This window comes from Rhinatrema bivittatum, chromosome 2, assembly GCF_901001135.1.
Source record: "Rhinatrema bivittatum chromosome 2, aRhiBiv1.1, whole genome shotgun sequence".
Classification (NCBI taxonomy): Eukaryota; Metazoa; Chordata; class Amphibia; order Gymnophiona; family Rhinatrematidae; genus Rhinatrema; species Rhinatrema bivittatum.
This window is the reverse complement of record NC_042616.1, coordinates 459,877,235-459,896,091: the sequence shown is the minus strand read 5'-3', so window position 1 is coordinate 459,896,091 and position 18,857 is coordinate 459,877,235. Positions and strand designations below refer to the sequence as shown.

Sequence of the window (18,857 nt, the reverse complement as noted above, 5' to 3'; positions counted from 1 at the left end):
CAGGACTGATGGAGGGGGATGAGGCATCACCGGCTCTTCCTCGGATCTGAGGTGGCACAATGCCCTGAACTGGTGGAGAACACCTCGGACTACCAGGAGCACCGGAGGATGGGGCCCCCAATGGCCGGTGCCACATCAATGGCAGCTCGGCAGCCGCCGATGCTGTTCCGGAACTGGAACTGTGTGCAGACTGTGACAGTGTTGATACTTGCAGGATCGTTTCCAGTGTTCATCCCGATCTCTCCCTGGCGCCAAGGAAGCCAATGACACCGAGATCCGGGAGAGCGGGGAGATCATGGAGGATCGATCCCCCTCTCCTTGATCTTTGGAGGTACTAGCTGGAGGGACTACAAGGGGAAGCGGGCTGGATGGCTCCCCACGATCTCTAGGCATCGAAGGGACCGATGCAGGTGTGGAGGACTTCGGAGCCCCGAAACGTTTCTCTATTTTATCGAGGTGTGCCTGACGCCCTTTGGAGGTCATCTGGTTGCACAGATGGCACCCCCAGACGTCATGTGAGGACCCCAGGCAGAGGATACAAACCTTGTGCAGATCTATGATGGACATGGTCCGTGGGTACTGGGGGCACAGACGAAAACCGGTCAATGCCATGAAAAATACTCAACATGCGGTCGATGACTAATGGACACCATGAGGCGAGGAGTTGGGAATCGACCGCAAAAATGGAAAAAATGGTAGAAAAAGACCTACCATACAGAGGGGGAATGGAGAAAAAAAAATCAAGAGATTATCGAGGCAAAGTATAAAAAGGAAGAACTCCACAGACCAGGAGGCAACTGCTACGCAGAAGAGACTAAAGGGGGACCTCGCATGGACACTTGGATAGTAGCAGGCTGGGCATACTCAGTCTGCGGGTCAAAGCTTCTAGAAACTTTGACAAAAGTTTTCTATGCCAGGCTCCATCGGATGATGTCACCCATGTGAGGGCTACCATCCTGCTTGTCCTAGGAGAACACAACGCTTTCTTGTCTTCCAGCAATCGTGGAATCTTGAATTCACGCCATCTATTCGTAATCTTCTCCAATTCACTCCTGAACAAGAGAGAATCCTTAAAGGGTATTCTTGTTATATTTGACTTAGAAAGTGTAGCCACTGACTAGTTCCGTAGCCACTGGAGATGTCTTGCTGCTATCACAGAAGCTACGCTTCTAGCTGCCGTATGCACCAAGTCACAGCCTGCATCAGCCTAAAATGTGGCTCCTGGCTCCATCATCGGACTGCTATTGGCTCCCACTCCTTGAGCATCCTTAGAGAGATGTAAACATGCTCGGGCCACCAAGCAGCAGCAAGAACCTATTTGCAAATTCATAGCCAACATTTCAAATGTCTGCTTGAGGATAGCCTCAATCCTTCAGAACTGCTCCCCTTTCGACTAGGATGGTGGTTCACTTGGTGACAGCACACACTAGGGCATCAATCTTTGTGAGTCGCAACTGCTTCCTTGCCTTAGAATCCAAGGGGTACAGGCCTGCCAAGGAATGCCCACCTTTAAAACGTGCTTCTGGAGAGTTATACTCCAGATCAATCAACTCCTGCACTGGGTACAGGAGTGGAAAGAAACAGGACGCCTTGTGCAAGGTGACCAAGATGGGGGGTCTTTCTTCTGTACTCCCATAGCATCACCCCTGTCTATTCCTAGTGTTTTCAGGGTCCGAGTCAACAGACCTGGCAACTCATTCTTGTGAAACGTGGCGTACTATGTGGCTCCAAGTCAGGTGGAATTTCCCCATCTTCCAGAGGTGTGGAATCCAAGTCACCCCCGTAATCATCCGACAGTTCACGATCCTCATCCATTTCGACCTCACCAGGGACAGCCTCTTTACGACACTTACCCAACTTAAGTGCCAAGTGGGAAGACCTATGATGCATACCCTCCTTACAGGGCTGATTAGCCTGTGGTGGACGCCCTTTCAGAAAGGCCTGTAACCCCTGGAAAAACTCCACCCAGGAGGACAAGGCGGCTGAATTCATTCCAGGACCCATAGGACTGAACATGGTGTTTTCTGAGCCCTGCCCTGGGGACATCCCTCCCATCGGGAATATGAGTGAGGGGAACAGTCCATTGTATCGCCCACCTGCACCCCCCTCCACTAAGTCCTCCATCAATAAGGGGGGATGCCCCGACAGTGGCAAAATCTTTGGGAGGCAAATCGCCTTGAGCCTCCAGACAGCACTGGTTTAGGAAAAGTAAGTGATGGCTAGATTGCCCTTATATGGCAAGTCGCACGAAGTTGCTTAGAACTTTTAGCCCCCTAGCACCATTTTCCTTCATCAAAAAGCCACTCCTGTCTATGCGGTCTCCTGCATGCACCCTAATATGTGCACATGGACGAATCGTGCAATTATGACCTCAAATCTAGGCTGCAGCTTGTGTACATACACACTAGGGTACGTGCAAGCTGTCTCTGGCTATAGCCCCACTGCATGTACTTGCATGCGTAGGAAAAAAAAAAGCTTGCGGCAACCTAGACGCTCACCAGTAGCCAACCGACAGGACCCACGACGCAGGGCCTAGAAGCAAACACTGCCCTAACTACCGACTCATGCTGCCAGACCACCACTCACCTCCACTCTCCACTGACTCATCAGAGGGGGATTTGGCACTGAGGAGGAGAAATGGCCCCGGCAGGGAAAGGGGATCTTTTCTTTTACCTAAGCTCAATCCTCCACAGCTGGAAGCATGATTGGGCCAGCAGCTGCAGGAGAAGAGAGCACTAGCCTTGACCCCTGAGCTCCCCTTGTCCTTAGACAATCTTTAGAGCCTAAATCTGGCCAAGCATTGATGCTCAACTGCTCATTTGAGAGATGGATCAACCTGGTGTAACTTCAGGCGCTCAACCTCTTCTCTTTCCTTTTTTTTTTCCCTGTCAACATGAGCAATCCCCAATAGGGAGAATCCTGTCCACCATCTGCTGGAGACAGATTACTGGCAAGCTACTGGTGGCAGAGCTATATGTCAGTGACATCAGTGAGTCACTTTGCTTCATCTCCATCTGCTGTTAGGAATGCAAAACCCACTGGTGTGGATTAGTTTTGCCTGAGTGCAGAGGAAGCAACAGCCTCTGATGTGAAGTCAACACAACATATGTCACCAATACTGCTCAACTGTCATACCATCCCCAAGCATGAGGCCAATGACAAGTGTACCTAGAGCCTTAAAGCTTCTGACTTCTTACTCCATCTTCCTCCTCCAACACAGACACTTCACTTTCATAAGGAAGTGGCACACTGCAGACCTCAAGACATGCAGCTGAGGGGGTTCCTCTTACTTTTTCTCTTTGACTGGCCAGGAGGTGCTGGTGAGGACTGTGTGGCTGGCGTGCTTGGCCTTTCCTCCTCTTCCTTTATTTCTGTTTTCACTTCTGGTTTCTTTTCTTCGCACTCCATTGGCTCCATTTTACACCCCTCCATTGCTGCCTCATCTTTGATCTGGAAAATAGGAATAATTCAGCTGCTGTTTATCTGGAAAAATACAACTCCTGCTTCACTTGTGGTCTGTGGCAAATGGGCTGGGGGGGTGGCTGTTACAGTCATTGTTTAATTATTCTTACAGACAAATCAAATGTCTTTTTCTTACTTCCCTAAATGCTCACCCAAGATGTAATCTGGAATGGATTATAGTCTAAACCCCTCCAGAAACTTGCATAAATTCTGTCAGAAAATTCAGTCTATGAATGGTTTGACCGATTCCCCACTAAGAATATAAAAGAATGCTCATTTGTAAAGTCTAATATTCTAGCATCTTGGGCTTTTAGTATTAAAACACTGGTTTGTATAGAAAAAGGAAAAATTATAAGGCAGTGTCAAGAGTACTGTGAGCACATATTAGACTAAGAGAAAGCAGAAGGTAGGGAAGCAGCTATAATGAGAAAGTTATGCTTACCTGATCATTTCCTTTCCCTTATTTCTGCAACACCAGTCCAGAACAATTGGGTTAAGTACCTCATCCAGCTGTGACATCACCACTACCTATGTGATGCGCATAATAGGATTTAGCCAGTTCCTCTGACAAACTTAATATAAAAACTATAAATTGGCAAAAATCTCAAGATTTATTTTTTTTTTTTTGGGAAAGATGATGTGTCTTGAAAGTTTCAAACACTTAAATTATGTCAATATATATAGCTTTTTTTTTTTTTTTTTTTTTAAAGCTTCCCATATGGGTTTTAGGACTGGTATAGCAGAAATAAAGGAAAGAAAGGAAAGAAAATGATCAGGTACGTAAAAATGTATCTTTTCTTTTTATTACACCAGTCCAGAATGACTGGGAAATACCAAAATCCAATTATTTTAAGTGTGAGGATGCTAGACACGCTTTAAGAATGCCTGCTCCAAAAACATCTTCTTTTGCAAGGATATCCAACCTGTAATGCTTTGAAAATGAACGTAAAGTGGATCACGTGGTGCCTTACAAATCTTTCTCGGATTTACGACCCCAACTTCTGCCCAAGAGGATGACTGACCTCTAGTTGAATGGGCTCTGATAGTTTTTGGAGCCTGTTTTCCTTTTAACATATATGCTAACTTATTGTTTCCTTTATCCATCTAGCAATGGTTGCCTTGGATACAGCTCCTCCTTTTTGTGGTCCTCCAAATAAAATGAACAATCCATCTGATCTTTGGAAATAATTTTTGACTACTAAAATATCTAAGTAGATTTCTGCAAACATCCAGGTACTTTAACAACTTATTCTTTCCCACACAATCTTTAGAGAATGCTGGCAGTATAATTGATTGACATGAAAATCAGAAATCACTTTAGGTAATAAAAAAAATGGTACTGGCCTGTTACAGTATATGCAATGAAATTTAAAAAACAGGTCGTTATAACATAAGGCCTAAATTTCAGAAATACATCTAGCTAAGCCATTAACCTAGGAAAACTTTTTATTGCAACATCTTTTATTATAGCCTTTTTAATAGGCTCCAAAGGCACTGATACTAGAACCCTCAAAACCAAATTTAAGGTCCATTGTGGGATAACTGCTCTATAGGGAAGTCTTAATCTCTTTACTCCTTTCAAGAGACGAGTGGCATCTGGATGGGAAGTGAGAGAGGCAAATATGCTTTTCTGAAAGGATTCATTCTTATCAGTCAGTTGTTTAAGTGAGGGTGAACCAAGATCCCTTCCTTGCGCAATGTCACCGCTATCACCACCATTACTTTGAAAAGGTTCTTGGGGTAGTTGCTAAAACAAAGGGCAGAGCCTGAAATTGAAAATGACAACTTAGCACCACAAACATTTCTGAATTGTAGTATGAAGGTAAGGTTCCATGAGGTCCAAAGAGATCAGAAACTCTCCTCTTTGAACTGTCATAATGACAAACCTTAAGGTTTCTATCCTGAAGTTGGTCACCTTCAAGAGGTCGTTGACCTACTTCCAGTCCAGAATGAAAGAAAGGATCCTTCTTTCTTTGGGACAACAAAGTAAATTAAATATCACCTAGACCGTCTTAGTCCTTCAGCACCGGATTTACAAATTTCTGGTTGAGAAGGCTCTGCAGAGTAAACCATACAGCCTTTCTTTTCTCCATGGATCGACAAAGAGAAACAAAGGCGGAAACAGGTTGACCGAATTCCAGAGCGTAACCATGCCTTATTATTTTCAGGACCCATTGGTCAATTGTAATTTGGACCCACCTTGGATAAAATAGAGAGAAACAGCTGCTAATCTTTGGTACCAGAGATGGGGCCCCAAAATCTTACTGCGTGGCCCTAGAGGAACTGGAACCTTCAGCTCCGTACCTATCACCTTTCTTAGAGCAAAAGGACTAGAATCTGGAATATGACTTATTCCTCTGACCCGAACTACTCCTGTGTGGTGTCACTCAGCAAGTCCCAATATCTATTGCAAGCCGAGTAACTCCCAAATAGAGCTTTCACCCTGTCTTCAAAAAACCTTGGAGTCACCCCATGCCTTCTTAATTTTTCTCAGCAAATTTCCAAACAAGAAGTGACTCTAAAGGGTAAACTTAGTCAAACTGGTTTAGAAATAGAATCCGCTGACCAAAGGAAAATTGGTTCTTACCTGCTGATTTTCGTTCCTGTAGTACCACAGATCAACCATGACTCCTGGGTTTTGCCTCCTCCTCCAGCAGATGGAGACAGAAGTTTTGGCGGACTCTGTCCTACACCCCAAGGTGCCACCTACAGTCTGCCATTATTACACTGTATCAAAGCAGAATGAATCAAAACCCAACTTAACTACAAGTTAGAACTGGGATTTACTTCCATAGGAACCAGGCCCACTAACCCCAAATGGCAGTAGAGCCCATGACAACTTAGAATAACATCAATGAAAATTTTTAAAGTCTTAAAAATACTTATCTGCAGAGCGAAATAACCAAGAACTGAACGAGCGGACTCTGTTATCCCCACACTGAACTAGGCTGGACTCTGGACTGATCCATGGTACTACAGGAACGAAAATTAGCAGGTAAGAACCAATTTTCCTTTCCCTGTACGTACCCGGATCAGTCCAGACTCCTCGGATGTACCAGAGCTCTTCTACATGGGGTGGGACCCAGAGAGCCCCGCTCAGATCACACCTTCACCAAAACCCCCAGAGCCTGGGGCCTGCACATCTAACCGGTAATGCCTAGCAAAGACGTGTAATGACTTCCAAGTGGCCGCTCTACAAATCTCCTGCGGCGACACATGCTGGCACTTCACCCACGAGGCTGCCTGCGACCGGGTAGAGTGCGCTCGGAGACTGACGGAGTGGCCAGCCATAAAGAAGGTACGCTGACCCAATAGCCTCTTTCAACCAGCGGGCAATTGTAGCTCTATCCGCCTTATGTCCTCTTTTGGGGCTGCTCCACAATAGAAAAAGATGATCCGACATACAGAAACTGTTCATAACCTTCAAGTAGTGCAATAGAACCTGGCGCACATCAAGCTTTCTCAGGTCCCTAGACTAGGGATCAGACCGGTCCAAAATAGGAAAGGATGGAAGTTCAACCGACTGATTCAAATGAAAAGAGGATACTACCTTCGGAAGAAAGGAAGGAACCATCCGCAAGACCACCCCCCGTATCCGTAATTCTTAAAAAGGGCTCCCTGCAGGATAACGCCTGAAGCTACGAAAATCTGTGCGCTGAGTCATGAGGAAAACCACCTTCAATGTCAGATCTTTTAATGTCGCTCTCTTCAGGGGTTCAAAAGGTGCCGCACACAGAGCTTTAAGCACCAGGTTTAAGTTCCATGAAGGACAAAGGTCTCCGATTGGAGGACACAAATGCTTTGCTCCTCGGAGAAAACGAGCAACATCCGGATGCACGGACAAGGCTACCCCATGGACTTTACCACAGAAACAACTGAGAGCCACTACCTGTACCCTGAGAGAGCTGCATGATAAACATTTGGCTAAAACAGGCTGTAACAACGACAAAATATCCGACACCAAAGCCCGAGTAGGTTCCACCTTTATGCTCAATGCACCACGACTCAAAGACTCCCCACACCCTAATGTAAGCTAGGGAGGCAGAGGTTTTCCATGACCGCAAAAGGGTAGCCACCACTGCATCTGAATAACCTTTACTCAGGAGACATTTCCTCTCAAAAGCCAGGCCACTAGACAAAAGCGATCTACCTCTTCCAAACAAACAGGGCCCTGTTGTAGAAGATTCGGAAGCTCTCGAAACCTCAGGGGCCCGTCCACCACTAGGCCGATGAGATTCGCAAACCACGGATGTATTGGCCACTCCGGAGCCACTAGGATTACCTCTGCTGGGTGAGATTCTATTCGCCGCAGCACCCTGCCGATGAGAAGCCAGGGCGGAAATACATACAGAAGTACTGTAGTCGGCCAAGGAAGAACCAGGGCATCCATGCCTTCTGCTCCCGGCTCCCTGTGTCAACTGAAGAAGTGAGGGGCCTTGGCGTTCCGAAAAGTCGCCATCAGGTCCACGCTTGGCCGGGACTACTTGTCGCATATGCGCTGAAATGCTTCTGTGGATAACTCCCACTCCCTGGGATCGAGTCTGTGCAGACTGAGGAAATCAGCTTGAACATTGTCTACCCCCGCAATGTGAGAGGCAGCAATCCTAACAAGATGCTGTTCCGCCCAATGCATCAACGCTGAGCCTCGACCGCCACTGGCTGGCTCTTGGTTCCTCCCTAGCGACTGATATAAGCCACTGCTGTCGCATTGTCGGACAGAACTCTGACCGACTTGCCCCGCAAAGCTAATCGAACTGCCCTGGTCTCCAGGCGATTGATCGACCATTAGGATTCCTCCACTGACCACAGACCTTGCACTGATTTCTCCCGACAAACCGCTCCCCAGCCCGAGAGAGACTAGCATCCGTGGTAACTACCATCCAAACAAGAAATTCCAGAGGGACACCGTGGCTCAAGTTGTCCAGGAGAAGCCATCAATCGAGACTGGAACGAGCATATTCTGGAAGAGGAAGATGAAATTGTTCTGACACCGGGTTCCAACGGGACAGCAATGCTGACTGTAGAGGTCTCATACGAGCAAACGCCTATGGAACCAACTCTAGAATTGAAGTCATCGAACAGAGGACCCGAAGATAGTCCCAAACTCTGGGAGGCTGTTTGGACAACAAATCTCAAACTTGTCCCTGTAGCTTGATAGTACGATCACCTGTCAGAAAAGCTCTTCCCCGCCTCGTGTCGAACAAAGCTCCCAGGAATTCCAAGGACTGGGAGGGAGTCAGATGGCTCTTGGCTAGCTTGATCACCCAACCTAGTGATTGCAGCAGCTGAAGAACTCTGTGAACCGCCGCATGGGAGAGAGTCTCAGACTTTGCTCGAATCAGCCAATCATCCAGATTCGGATGAACAAAGAGTCCTTCCTACTGCAGCTGTGCCGCTATCACAATCATGACTTTGGTAAAGGTCATGGGTGCCGTGGCGAAACCGAACAGCAGAGTCTGAAACTGAAAATGATCTCCCAGGATAGAGAATCTCAGGAACCTCTGGTGGTCGAACCGGATACCAATGTGCAAATATGCTTCGGTGAGATCCAGAGATGCAAGGAATTCCCCCTCATGCACCGAAACAATGACTGACCTCAAGGTCTCCATGCGAAACCATGGCACTCGAAGGCATCTGTTGACCCTTTTCAAGTCGAGAATGAGCCGAAACGTGCCCTCTTTTTTGGCACCACGAAGTAAATAGAATAACGGCCTTTCCGCTGTTCCACAGGAGGTACAAGAACAATGGCTCCGAGCTCAATAAGGTGCTGTAATGTATCCTGCACTGCCCGACGGTTTTCCACGTATGAGCATGGGGAGACGAGAAAGCGGTCTGGAAGGTGCCGAACAAAATCTAAACCGTAGCCGTGCCTTATCACATTGAGGATCTACTGGTCCAATGTCAGCTTGGTCCATTCCTTGTAAAAAAAAAAAAAAAAAAACAAAACAAAACGGAGACAGTCTGCCTCCCACAACAGGAACCGAGGAAGGGACCAGCCTCATCTCATTGCGAGGACTTAAGCACTCCTGCGGACTGGGATGACCCAGGCCTGCTGAAGTGACGGCCTCGAAAGGACTGCGACCAGGACTATTGCTGGTTAGAAAATTGTCTAGACGAGGAACCCGACAATCTAGAAGACAAATCTCAGATTCCCCCTGAACTGGGGCCGAGGAGGAAAGGAAACTCTCGTCTTGGGTCTATCATCTGGCAGTCGATGGACCTTGTTCTCCCCCAAGGAGTGAATCAGATCTTCCAAATCCCTTCCGAAACGTAGCTTGCCTTTAAATGATAGGAGAGCCCAACTGAGCTTTGGAGGAGACATCTACAGACCAGTTTCTGTAGATGTCTGTGGGCCGAGACAGCTGACACCATAGATTGGGCTGATGTACGTAGGCACTATAGGCCACAGCGGCTTCCAAATGTCCCGCTTGAGCAGCCTCCTCTTCCGAGAGAAACGAAACACTCTGTAATCGTTGGACCCAGCGAAGGCTTACCCTCAAAGAGAAGCTGCTGCACATAGCAGCCCGTACTCCCAGCGCAGAGACCTCAAATATTTTCTTGAGCTGAACTTCTAGCTTGTGATCTTGGAGATCTCGAAGCGTCATCGCACCCGTCACTGGGATGGTGGTCTTTTTTTGTTACAGCAGACACCGCCGAATCCACCTTGGGAACTCGAAGAAGGTCCAGGGCTTCCTCCGGTAACGGATAAAGCTTATCCATCGCCTTGCTGACCTTCAATCCGAAATCCAGGGTGTCCCATTCACGAAAGAGCAGGTAGATTACTGAGAGATGAAAAGGGAAGGATCTGGTTGGTCCCCGAAGGTCCATCATAACCGGATCAATGTTCCCTATCCGGGAATCTTCCTGCGGAGTCTCAATACCCAGTTCCTCCAGAATTTCCGGAATGAGCAGGCCCAATTCATCCCTCCTGAAGAGATGGACTACCTTAGGGTCATCTCCCTCCATAGCCTGCAGAATTGAGTTGTCTGGGCTGTCATCTGCCCACCTCGGGGGCTTATCCCCCAAGTCCTGATCCTCTGGCTCAGAATCCGCCGAGGAGTCTTCCAGCAGACAAGATGGAGCAGTCCGAAGGGGGAGCTGCAGCCTCGTTATACCCCCTTTCTCAGGGGGTCTAGGCCACTTACTAGGAGGGCCCGACATCGATGACAGCCCCTGAACTTCTCTTTGCCGCTTTGCGGGCCTTAAAGGCCTTATGTAATAACATAATGAAGTCCGATGAAAAAGAGGATGAAGAGGAATCAGATGCTCCCCTCAGGGCTGTCCTCAGCCGCATCCAGTGAAAAATTTGACGGGCCGCCCCCCGCGGGGGCTGACTAATGCGGCGATAGAGGGGGAGACTCCCCCCCGTGGCACGCACAGCCGCGCGAAAAGTAGCGAAAATGTCCTCCGTTCCTGCTGGTCTGGAGCGCTGCGCCGTGGCCGGCCGAGTCTCCCGACTTGGCTTAGATTTCTGAATTTCGGCAGCTCTGGATGTTCCCTCCTGCCCCCGGGGAGGGTAGGTGGAGCATAGGCCTTCCCTAGAGATGCGCATTCGTCTCCACATGCTCTACAGACCCCACCACGTGGCATCAAAGCAGCTTCCCGCGGCAGAAAACGGCAAAGGAGAAAAAAATAAAATCTGAGCACGGCTCACCCCCAGCGTTAGCGCTCCACAGAAGGAAAAACGGAGAGAACGGCCCGGTCAGCAAAGCTCTGCTTTCTAATTTCTTTTTTTTTTTTTTTTTTTTTACACAACCTGTCAAAGTGTCATCAGGTCCTGTGCCTTCTAGGGTGAGTTATCCGGGCTCTCCGGTATCACCCCAAAGCGCTAGGGGACTGAGTGAAAAACAGGGTCCTCGACCCCCACTCCAACAGCCTCAGGTACCAAGGGAGATGGTCCCCTTAGGACCTGCCAACCCTCCTGGGAGGCTGTCTTGAGCTTGTAGAAAATTCTTCTCCTTGAAAAATCTGTTTTGTTTTGTTTTTTAAGCCTATTCCCACAGATCAAACTGTGACCTAAACCTTTTACACTTTTTTTTTTTTTTAAACTAACTAAAGACTGTAGGGTTTTGCACCTCCACCATCTGCTGGAGACAGAGAAATATTGGCAGACTGTAGGTGGCACCTCGGGGTATAGAACAGAGTCCGCCAAAACTTCTCTGTCTCCATCTGCTGGAGGGGAGGCAAAACCAAGGAGTCTGGACTGATCCGGGTATGTACAGGGAATTACACATTCAGAAGGGTCTCTGGGCAGCTATAATAAAAGCGAATCCCCTGGCAGAGAAGCAAACCAAATCTTAACCAGCATCTACTAAATATGCTGATCCTGATTCCAACATAGGGGAATCTTTATTCAGTTCTTTCTGGGATTCCTGTAGCAGACGCAGACCAGATTTAGCCATGATTCAACAGGCCAAGATCTGTAATGCCATGCTTACCGCCTGAAAGGCTTGTTTAGGCATGGACTATTTTCCTGTCCTGGGTACCCTTAAAGGCTGCATCACCGCTCACTGGGATAGTGGTGCATTTAGTCGTCAAACACCAGAGCATCTACCCTTGGAAAATGGAATCTTTCCTTTACTTGGGGATCCAAAGGACATAGTTTAGCCAGTGAGTGACCCTCTTTAAAATGGACTGACAGGGCCACCAACTCCAAAACCAATTAGATCTTGCACCCCGCTTGATGAAGAGGAAAACAAGTCTCCAGGACTTCCTCAAACTATTCATAATATGGTCTTCCTTGGGATTGGAGGAAGACAACTTTGTCTTCCATAATTTGCAACATGTGCAGGGACTAAGATCAAGGATGTCAATTCATCCCTTTAAAAGAGACTAAGCATGGAAGAGTGATCTTCACCCTCAGATGGAACCTCATCTTTCTCCAAATCCCCTTCCAGAATCTTCCCTCAGGAACCTCTTGAAGCCATCCAGTGAATCCTCAAAGGGAGCACTCCGCTCCTGGGGTGTCTTGTCCCATAATAGTTTTGGGTCTCATCTTCTACTGGGAATCCACAAGAGCTGAAAGTGCTGGGACAGCAGGCACCATAGGAACAGTCCCAGAGACTGTGCCCTGACCCATATAAAATGCCTGCAATCCCTTAAAAATGTCTTAGGAAATAATGGCCAAAGGCAGAAAAGAAATGTCTAATACAGTCGAATCAACATGGGCTGCATGCCCGGACACTCCCATTTACACTTACCACCTAGCCTGGAAAACATATCAATGTGGCTGCTCACTGCCAAAAAACAAAGCTCTCTGTGTTCAGAGGTTTTCTCTCTTTTTTTGTGTGTGTTTATTCTGGCCAGAGAAGCAAAAACTTTTAAATATACATCACTAAAAACCAAGAAGGCAAGAGTGGAAGGAGGAAAAAGGAAGAGGGGAGACAGTGGAAGTAAGAACAAGAGCAGCCCCCCAAGCCCCCTGGTTCAAGATATGGGAATGGGCCTTCCATAGATGGAGGGAGCCAATGTTGTCACTTCTGTGAATAATCTGATCCCTGTTACTTTACCTGATCTTTTTTAATTCAAATTTTTTTTTTTTAATAATCCTCAGGATCCTCCCTGCTTAGCTGAGGGAGGAAGGACTGGACCTTTCACCTCAGGAGCTCCAGTTCTTCACCCAGCCTATCAGGTCTGAGTCACAGCACGCGTGTGCTTGTCTATCATCTGCTGGAGAAAGAATACTGACAGGCTGGAGTGACAATGGCAAGCCTGTTGATCTCTATCTCCATCTGCTGGTTGGCATGCACAACCACTGGTCTGGCCTGGTCTGACTGGATGAAAAAAAACTTCCTAACAGTTCAACATAATAGTCCAAGTACAGTTGGACTACTCCAAACTTTCAATTGTTTACCTCTGGCTTCTCCTCCATCGGAAACTCTGTAGGCTCTGCCTCAGGCTCCTCCTCCTTTACTTTCATCTCCATTTTCACTTCCTGTGAAGGCTGCTCATGGACAGCATGCTGAGAGAGGACTTCTGTGCTGCTAGTGGACGGAGGGTTGGAGACCTGTCCATCTGTATTCACTGCTGATTGGGAAAGCTGCAAAGCAGTGGGGATAATAAAGTCAAAAGGTTGCTTAATCATTCCTGTTGTAATTGTGTCTCCCCTACTGGCTTCAGAGAAGGTTCATCAGATTTGACTAAACATTTTACAACAAGCAGCAATACTATAGTAGAGATGTACACTGATTATGTCTTCTGAAACCCAATTTTAATACCCATTATTTCAATTTCAAACAAAGTCAATGAATTCCAGTTCAGTGATCCGGCCCCTATAATAGGTTTGTTGATCATGTTTGTGTTACTTTCAAATTTTGGGCTATATATTTTAAAATTCACATCCAAACGCCATAAGCCTAAACATACACTAAACTAGCAGAAAAACAAACAGGCCACAGGACTATAAACTTTACCGCGTAACATCACCCCACCCACCACCAAAGATTCATACCATGTTTGCTAATGTTTACTGGTCAAAGTGAGTTTTTGCTAGCTTTAGATACTACAGAGCCAATCTGGCTCAAGAAATTAAAGCTGTGTTCTTCCCTTACTCACACATTACCAGTAGTTGAAACAAAACACCATGCCCATCTGCATCTATTAGAACTTTATAACTAACTTAAAATGCAAACTTGAGATTCCAGCACATCTTTCACTCAAAATTAGTTTACAAATTAGATATAGACCAGGGAGGCTGGCTGATGGCCCAAAGTTGGTGCTACTATGCAAGAGACCAGGTTTAGCATCCACTCCTCAAGCCAGTCACCATCTGGGAAAGGATGCAATGTGCATAGGGTCTGGAAAAGGGGTGGCTCCCAAACATTGCTCAGTAGTGACAAGTATCAGCAGATCAAATGGGGCTCAAAAAAAAAAAAAAGATAAGCCAAGATCAAAAGTTGACTTCTGTGCTTCTAACCCAATTCACATAAAAGCAGAGACCATGCTTACGGGTGTGCTGGGGTGCTGCTGAGGTGGAAGTGGTGCTGTTGGTGTGGGCACAGATGTCATTATGCTGGGTTGCGATGGGGGCCGTGACTGCTGCTGCGGAGGCTGCTGCTGCTGAGTCTGTGGATGCTCTGATGAACTGTTGAGTGGAACCTGAGGTGGTACCTGTGACGGTATTGGTGCATGGGGTGGCGTGGGTGTCTGCGTCTGCCGGGGCTGCATAGTCTGTGGTGGTCCAGGTGGGAGTGCCTGTGGAGAGGCTGCAGTGGGAGCAGCTACTGCTGGCTGGGGCTGCTGAGATCCCATTCCTGGAGGAGTGTGATGGGGCGTGGGGGTACGACTGGGTGCAGGGGAAGGAGAATTGCGGTGCATAGGGGGCTGAGGCAGAGGAGGGCAGTGAATCTGGTTCCCTTGAGGACCCGGAGCCATGACAGGTGAATTCACAGGAAGTGAAGGATTGGCCATTGGTGCCTGTCAGGAAACAAACATAAGTGTTAGCCTATGAAAGTTGACGAAGAAATGTCTTTAAAGCATAATGAGCTAATCATCTTTATCAACATGTACCCAAAATCACCTGATTTGTACATGAGGGTCCCATAAACAAGTGTGTCAGCACAAACAACTGAGGAGGTACGCTTGCCAGTCATGTTGAAAGGTGTGCAAAAGAGCAAGTACACTTCACATTCTCACTCAATGCATCATTAACCTATACAAAGCATCAGATTGTGGTCCCAAGTAGTGCAATAGGTTAGAAAAACTAAAACAAAAAACAAACAAAAAACCCCCAAAACCCTCTTAGGGCCAAATTAAGCAGCAGGCAAAAAAAAAAAAAAAAATGCAAAGTTCCAGCAAGTCAGTTGGCCAGCACAATTTTCAAACAATATTTTGTCCAAGGATTTATTTACCTGTAGCTTCGGGCAGAAAAAACTGCAAAAATTGCTGAAAGAATTTTGCTCAAAAATGGAGAAATTACTTACCTGATAATTTTGTTTTCCTTAGTGTAGACAACTCAGGACCAATGGGTTATATGCTCCCCTGCTAGCAGATGTAGACAGAGTCAAGTATCAAAGTTAACGGCACCTTAGATACACCCCTGCAGCAACCTCAATCAGTATTTTCTTAAAAAGCCATTGTGGACATATTGAAAAACTTGATTAAAACATACTTGACTAAAAACGAATAGCCGTAACTGTACTCAACCAATCACTGAACCCCAGCAAGATTATAGATCCCCTGATCAAGGCGACAGCTTACCTGTAACCTCTTGGAATTGATACTCATTTCATGGGCAGCCGTAGGCGGGATGCTGAGTCCATCTGTCTACACTAAGGAAAACAAAATTATCAGGTAAGTAATTTCTCCATTTTCTAGCATGTAGCCAAATGGACTCAGGAACAATGGGAGGTACAAAAGCTACTCCCAATCGGAGCGGGAGGCTGCCCGCGGTCCGGTTAACACTGCCCTTGCAAAGGCTGCACCCTCTCGGGCTTGAATATCTAGGCGACAGAACCTAGAGGAGGACCATGTCGCTGCTCGGCAGATGTCAACGGGGGACAGCAGTCTAGCTTCCGCTCAGGAGACTGTCTGAGCCCTAGTGGAATAAGTTTTAACCTGAAAGGGTCCTGGCTTTCCTACCTCCACGTAGGTTTCTATGACCACCTCGTTGATCCAGCAAGCTGTGGTAGGCCGTGAAGCTGGTTTACCTGCTCCTTCCATCGCGAAGAACAAACAAGTGGTCCATCTTGCGGACCAGTTCTGAAACTTCCAGATACTGCACCAAAAACTTACTGATGTTTAAATGGCAGAGGAGGCGGTATTCTTCCGTGTGCTTGTGCCTGTCTACGGATGGCAACGAAATGGACTGACTGAAATGAAACTCCGAGATACCTTGGGCAAGAAGGATGGAATGGAACGAAGTTGTAATGCTCCTGGAATCATCCAGAAGAACGATTCCAGACATAACTACTGTAGTTCAGAGATGAGATGTGCTGCGCATATAGCCACCAGGAATAGTTTTTAGGGTCAGCAAGCGCAAGGGAAGACTGTGCAGCAGCCAAAAGGAAGGCCCTGCCCAAAACGCCAATGCTAGATTATGATTCCACAAAGGAACTAGCCACCGTAGGGCCATGTCAGGATGAGCCGACAGGCGGGTTCTGTTCACCTTGCCCCTGAAACAGAAGAGAGCCTCTACCTGGACCTTCAAGAAGTTAAGGGTCAAACCTTTAATTCAAGGCATCCTGTAAAAATTCCAGAATTAGTGGGATTTTGACCATCCAAGGGGCAACACCACGTACCTCACACACCAGGCCTCAAATACTCTCCACACCTGCACATAAGCTAAGGACGTAGGGAACTTCCACATGAGGAATAAGGTGGCAATTCATCATCAGGGAAGCCCTCTCAAGGGCCAAACATAAGAAAGAATAGAGTCGGATCCTTATTTATTTATTTTAACTGATGTGATATCCTGATTGAGATCGAATGTCGGTGTGTGTGTGTGTGTATATATATATATATATATATATATATATATATATATATACACACACACACACACACACACACACACACACACCGACATTCGATCTCAATCAGGATATCACATCAGTTTACATTCAGGTACTGTAGGTATTTCTCCATCCCCAGAGGGCTTACAATCTAAGTTTTTGTACCTGAGGCAATTGAGGGTAAAGTGACTTGCCCAAGGTCACAAGGAGCGACAGAAGGACTCGAACCCTGGTCTCCTGGTTCATAGTCCACTGCTTTTAACCACTAGGCTATTCCTCCTCCCTCATGAAGGACCGGTCCCTGCTGAAGCATATCCCTGTGCAGTGGGAGGCATAGGCAGGTCTCCACTAGAAGTCTCCGCGTGTCTGCATCCAACGGACACCTGGGCCAATCTGGGGCTATTAATAGGACTAATCCTCTATGGTGCTTGATTCGGCGTATTACCCTGCCCAGCATGGGCCACGGAGGGAAGGTGTATAGCAAGTTCTCTTCTGGCCAGGTCTGAACAAGAGAGTCGATCCCCAGGGACCACAGATCTCTTCTGCGACTGAAGAAGCAGGGAATCTTCGCATTGTGAGATGTGGCCAGCAGATCGATGGATGTGAGGCCCCACTGATCTACCACCAGCTGAAAGGCTTTGGCCAACAATGCCCACTCTCCTGGATCCAGATTCTCCCTGCTTAGAAAGTCTGCTCTGTCGTCTTTTCCTGCGATGTAGGAAGCCGAGATCATCTGTAAATGTCCGCCCATTCCATAAGGAGATCTATCTCCTGTGACACATGCCGGCTCTTGGTTCCCGGCGGTTGATGTAGGCTATCGTTGTTGCATTGTCAGACATTACGAGGACCGCTTGACACTGGAGTATGTGGCTGAACTGTAGACATGCCAATCTGACTACCTGGGCTTCCAGGTGGTTTATGTTCCAGAGTGCCTCTTCCTTGGTCTAACACCCCTGGGCCATCAGCTCCTTAACAGTGAGCTCCCCAGCCCCCAAGGCCCGCGTCTGTCGCAAGGACCAGCCAGTTCGGTGGGGACAGGGTTACAACCTTGCCCAGATGAACTTCCTGCAGCCACCACTGGAGCCAAGAGCATACTTCATCGACTAAGTGGAGGCGAATCCAATAGTCTTGAGCTAGCGGGTTACAATGTGACAGCAGGGAGGCGGGGGAGGAGCCCGCTCAACCCACTCAGTCCTCTTCCCCTTACCCCAACGGGATCGGGAACAACATTGGTAGAGTCTCTGAGCAAGGAGACTGGAGGAAGTCTTATCGAAACCCCTCTGTCTCTGAATTGGAAGGAATCCTCTTTTTTTTTTAAACTCACCTGGGTTCAGCACTTACCAGTTGAGTACAGAGATGGTCTCCTGCTGTGGGGGGAGAGGGCTATGGCTGTCACTGCCATGCTCGGCTTCCTCCACCTGTTTCAGCAGCAAAGTCCACACAAGGAACCGGCTTCCAGACCAAGGCACACCTCTGAGGGATCTCGGAAATCACGTCAGGAATTCTCAGCTGGAGGAAGGACTTTGGTATCACCACAGGAGAGTGGGGCTCAATCCTTCTCGAATTTAAAAGAGAATTTCTTCTTCTAAAGGGTACAGCGATCCCCATACAGAAAGCATATCCACATCTGCTTGGAGACAGAGAGATACTGAAGGGCTGAGGTCACTGCAGGGTGTATCTAAGGTGACGTCAGCTTTGAAACCTGACTCAGTCCTCCATCTGCTAGCAGGGGAGCATATAACCCATTGGTCCTGAGTCCATTTGGCTACACGCTAGGAAATGCTGGTAAAATACAGAGCAAATGTTCCATAGTGTTTTCTGGACAAGATCTGACTCGTACAATTTTTTTTCCTATGGATTTTTTTTCCTTGACAGAAGATGCAGGAAATTAAATTTTTGGACAAAAGATGTACGAGATTAAAAGTATGCACGCAACCTGAACTG

General features: G+C 47.4%; 1 protein-coding gene across 4 annotated transcripts in view; it reads right to left on the bottom strand.

Annotated features, from left to right (window-relative positions):
* EP300 (E1A binding protein p300) overlaps positions 1-18,857 on the bottom strand; it is a 466,384-nt gene that overhangs the window by 135,012 nt on the left and 312,515 nt on the right. For all 4 annotated transcript variants that reach the window (XM_029590455.1, XM_029590457.1, XM_029590456.1 and 1 more), the window contains exons 14-16: positions 14,410-14,877; positions 13,316-13,501; positions 3,291-3,450 (exon numbers count right to left, since the gene is read on the bottom strand). In XM_029590455.1, coding sequence (XP_029446315.1) covers positions 3,291-3,450; positions 13,316-13,501; positions 14,410-14,877 — 814 coding nt within the window. The remainder of the gene's footprint in view (positions 1-3,290; positions 3,451-13,315; positions 13,502-14,409; positions 14,878-18,857) is intronic.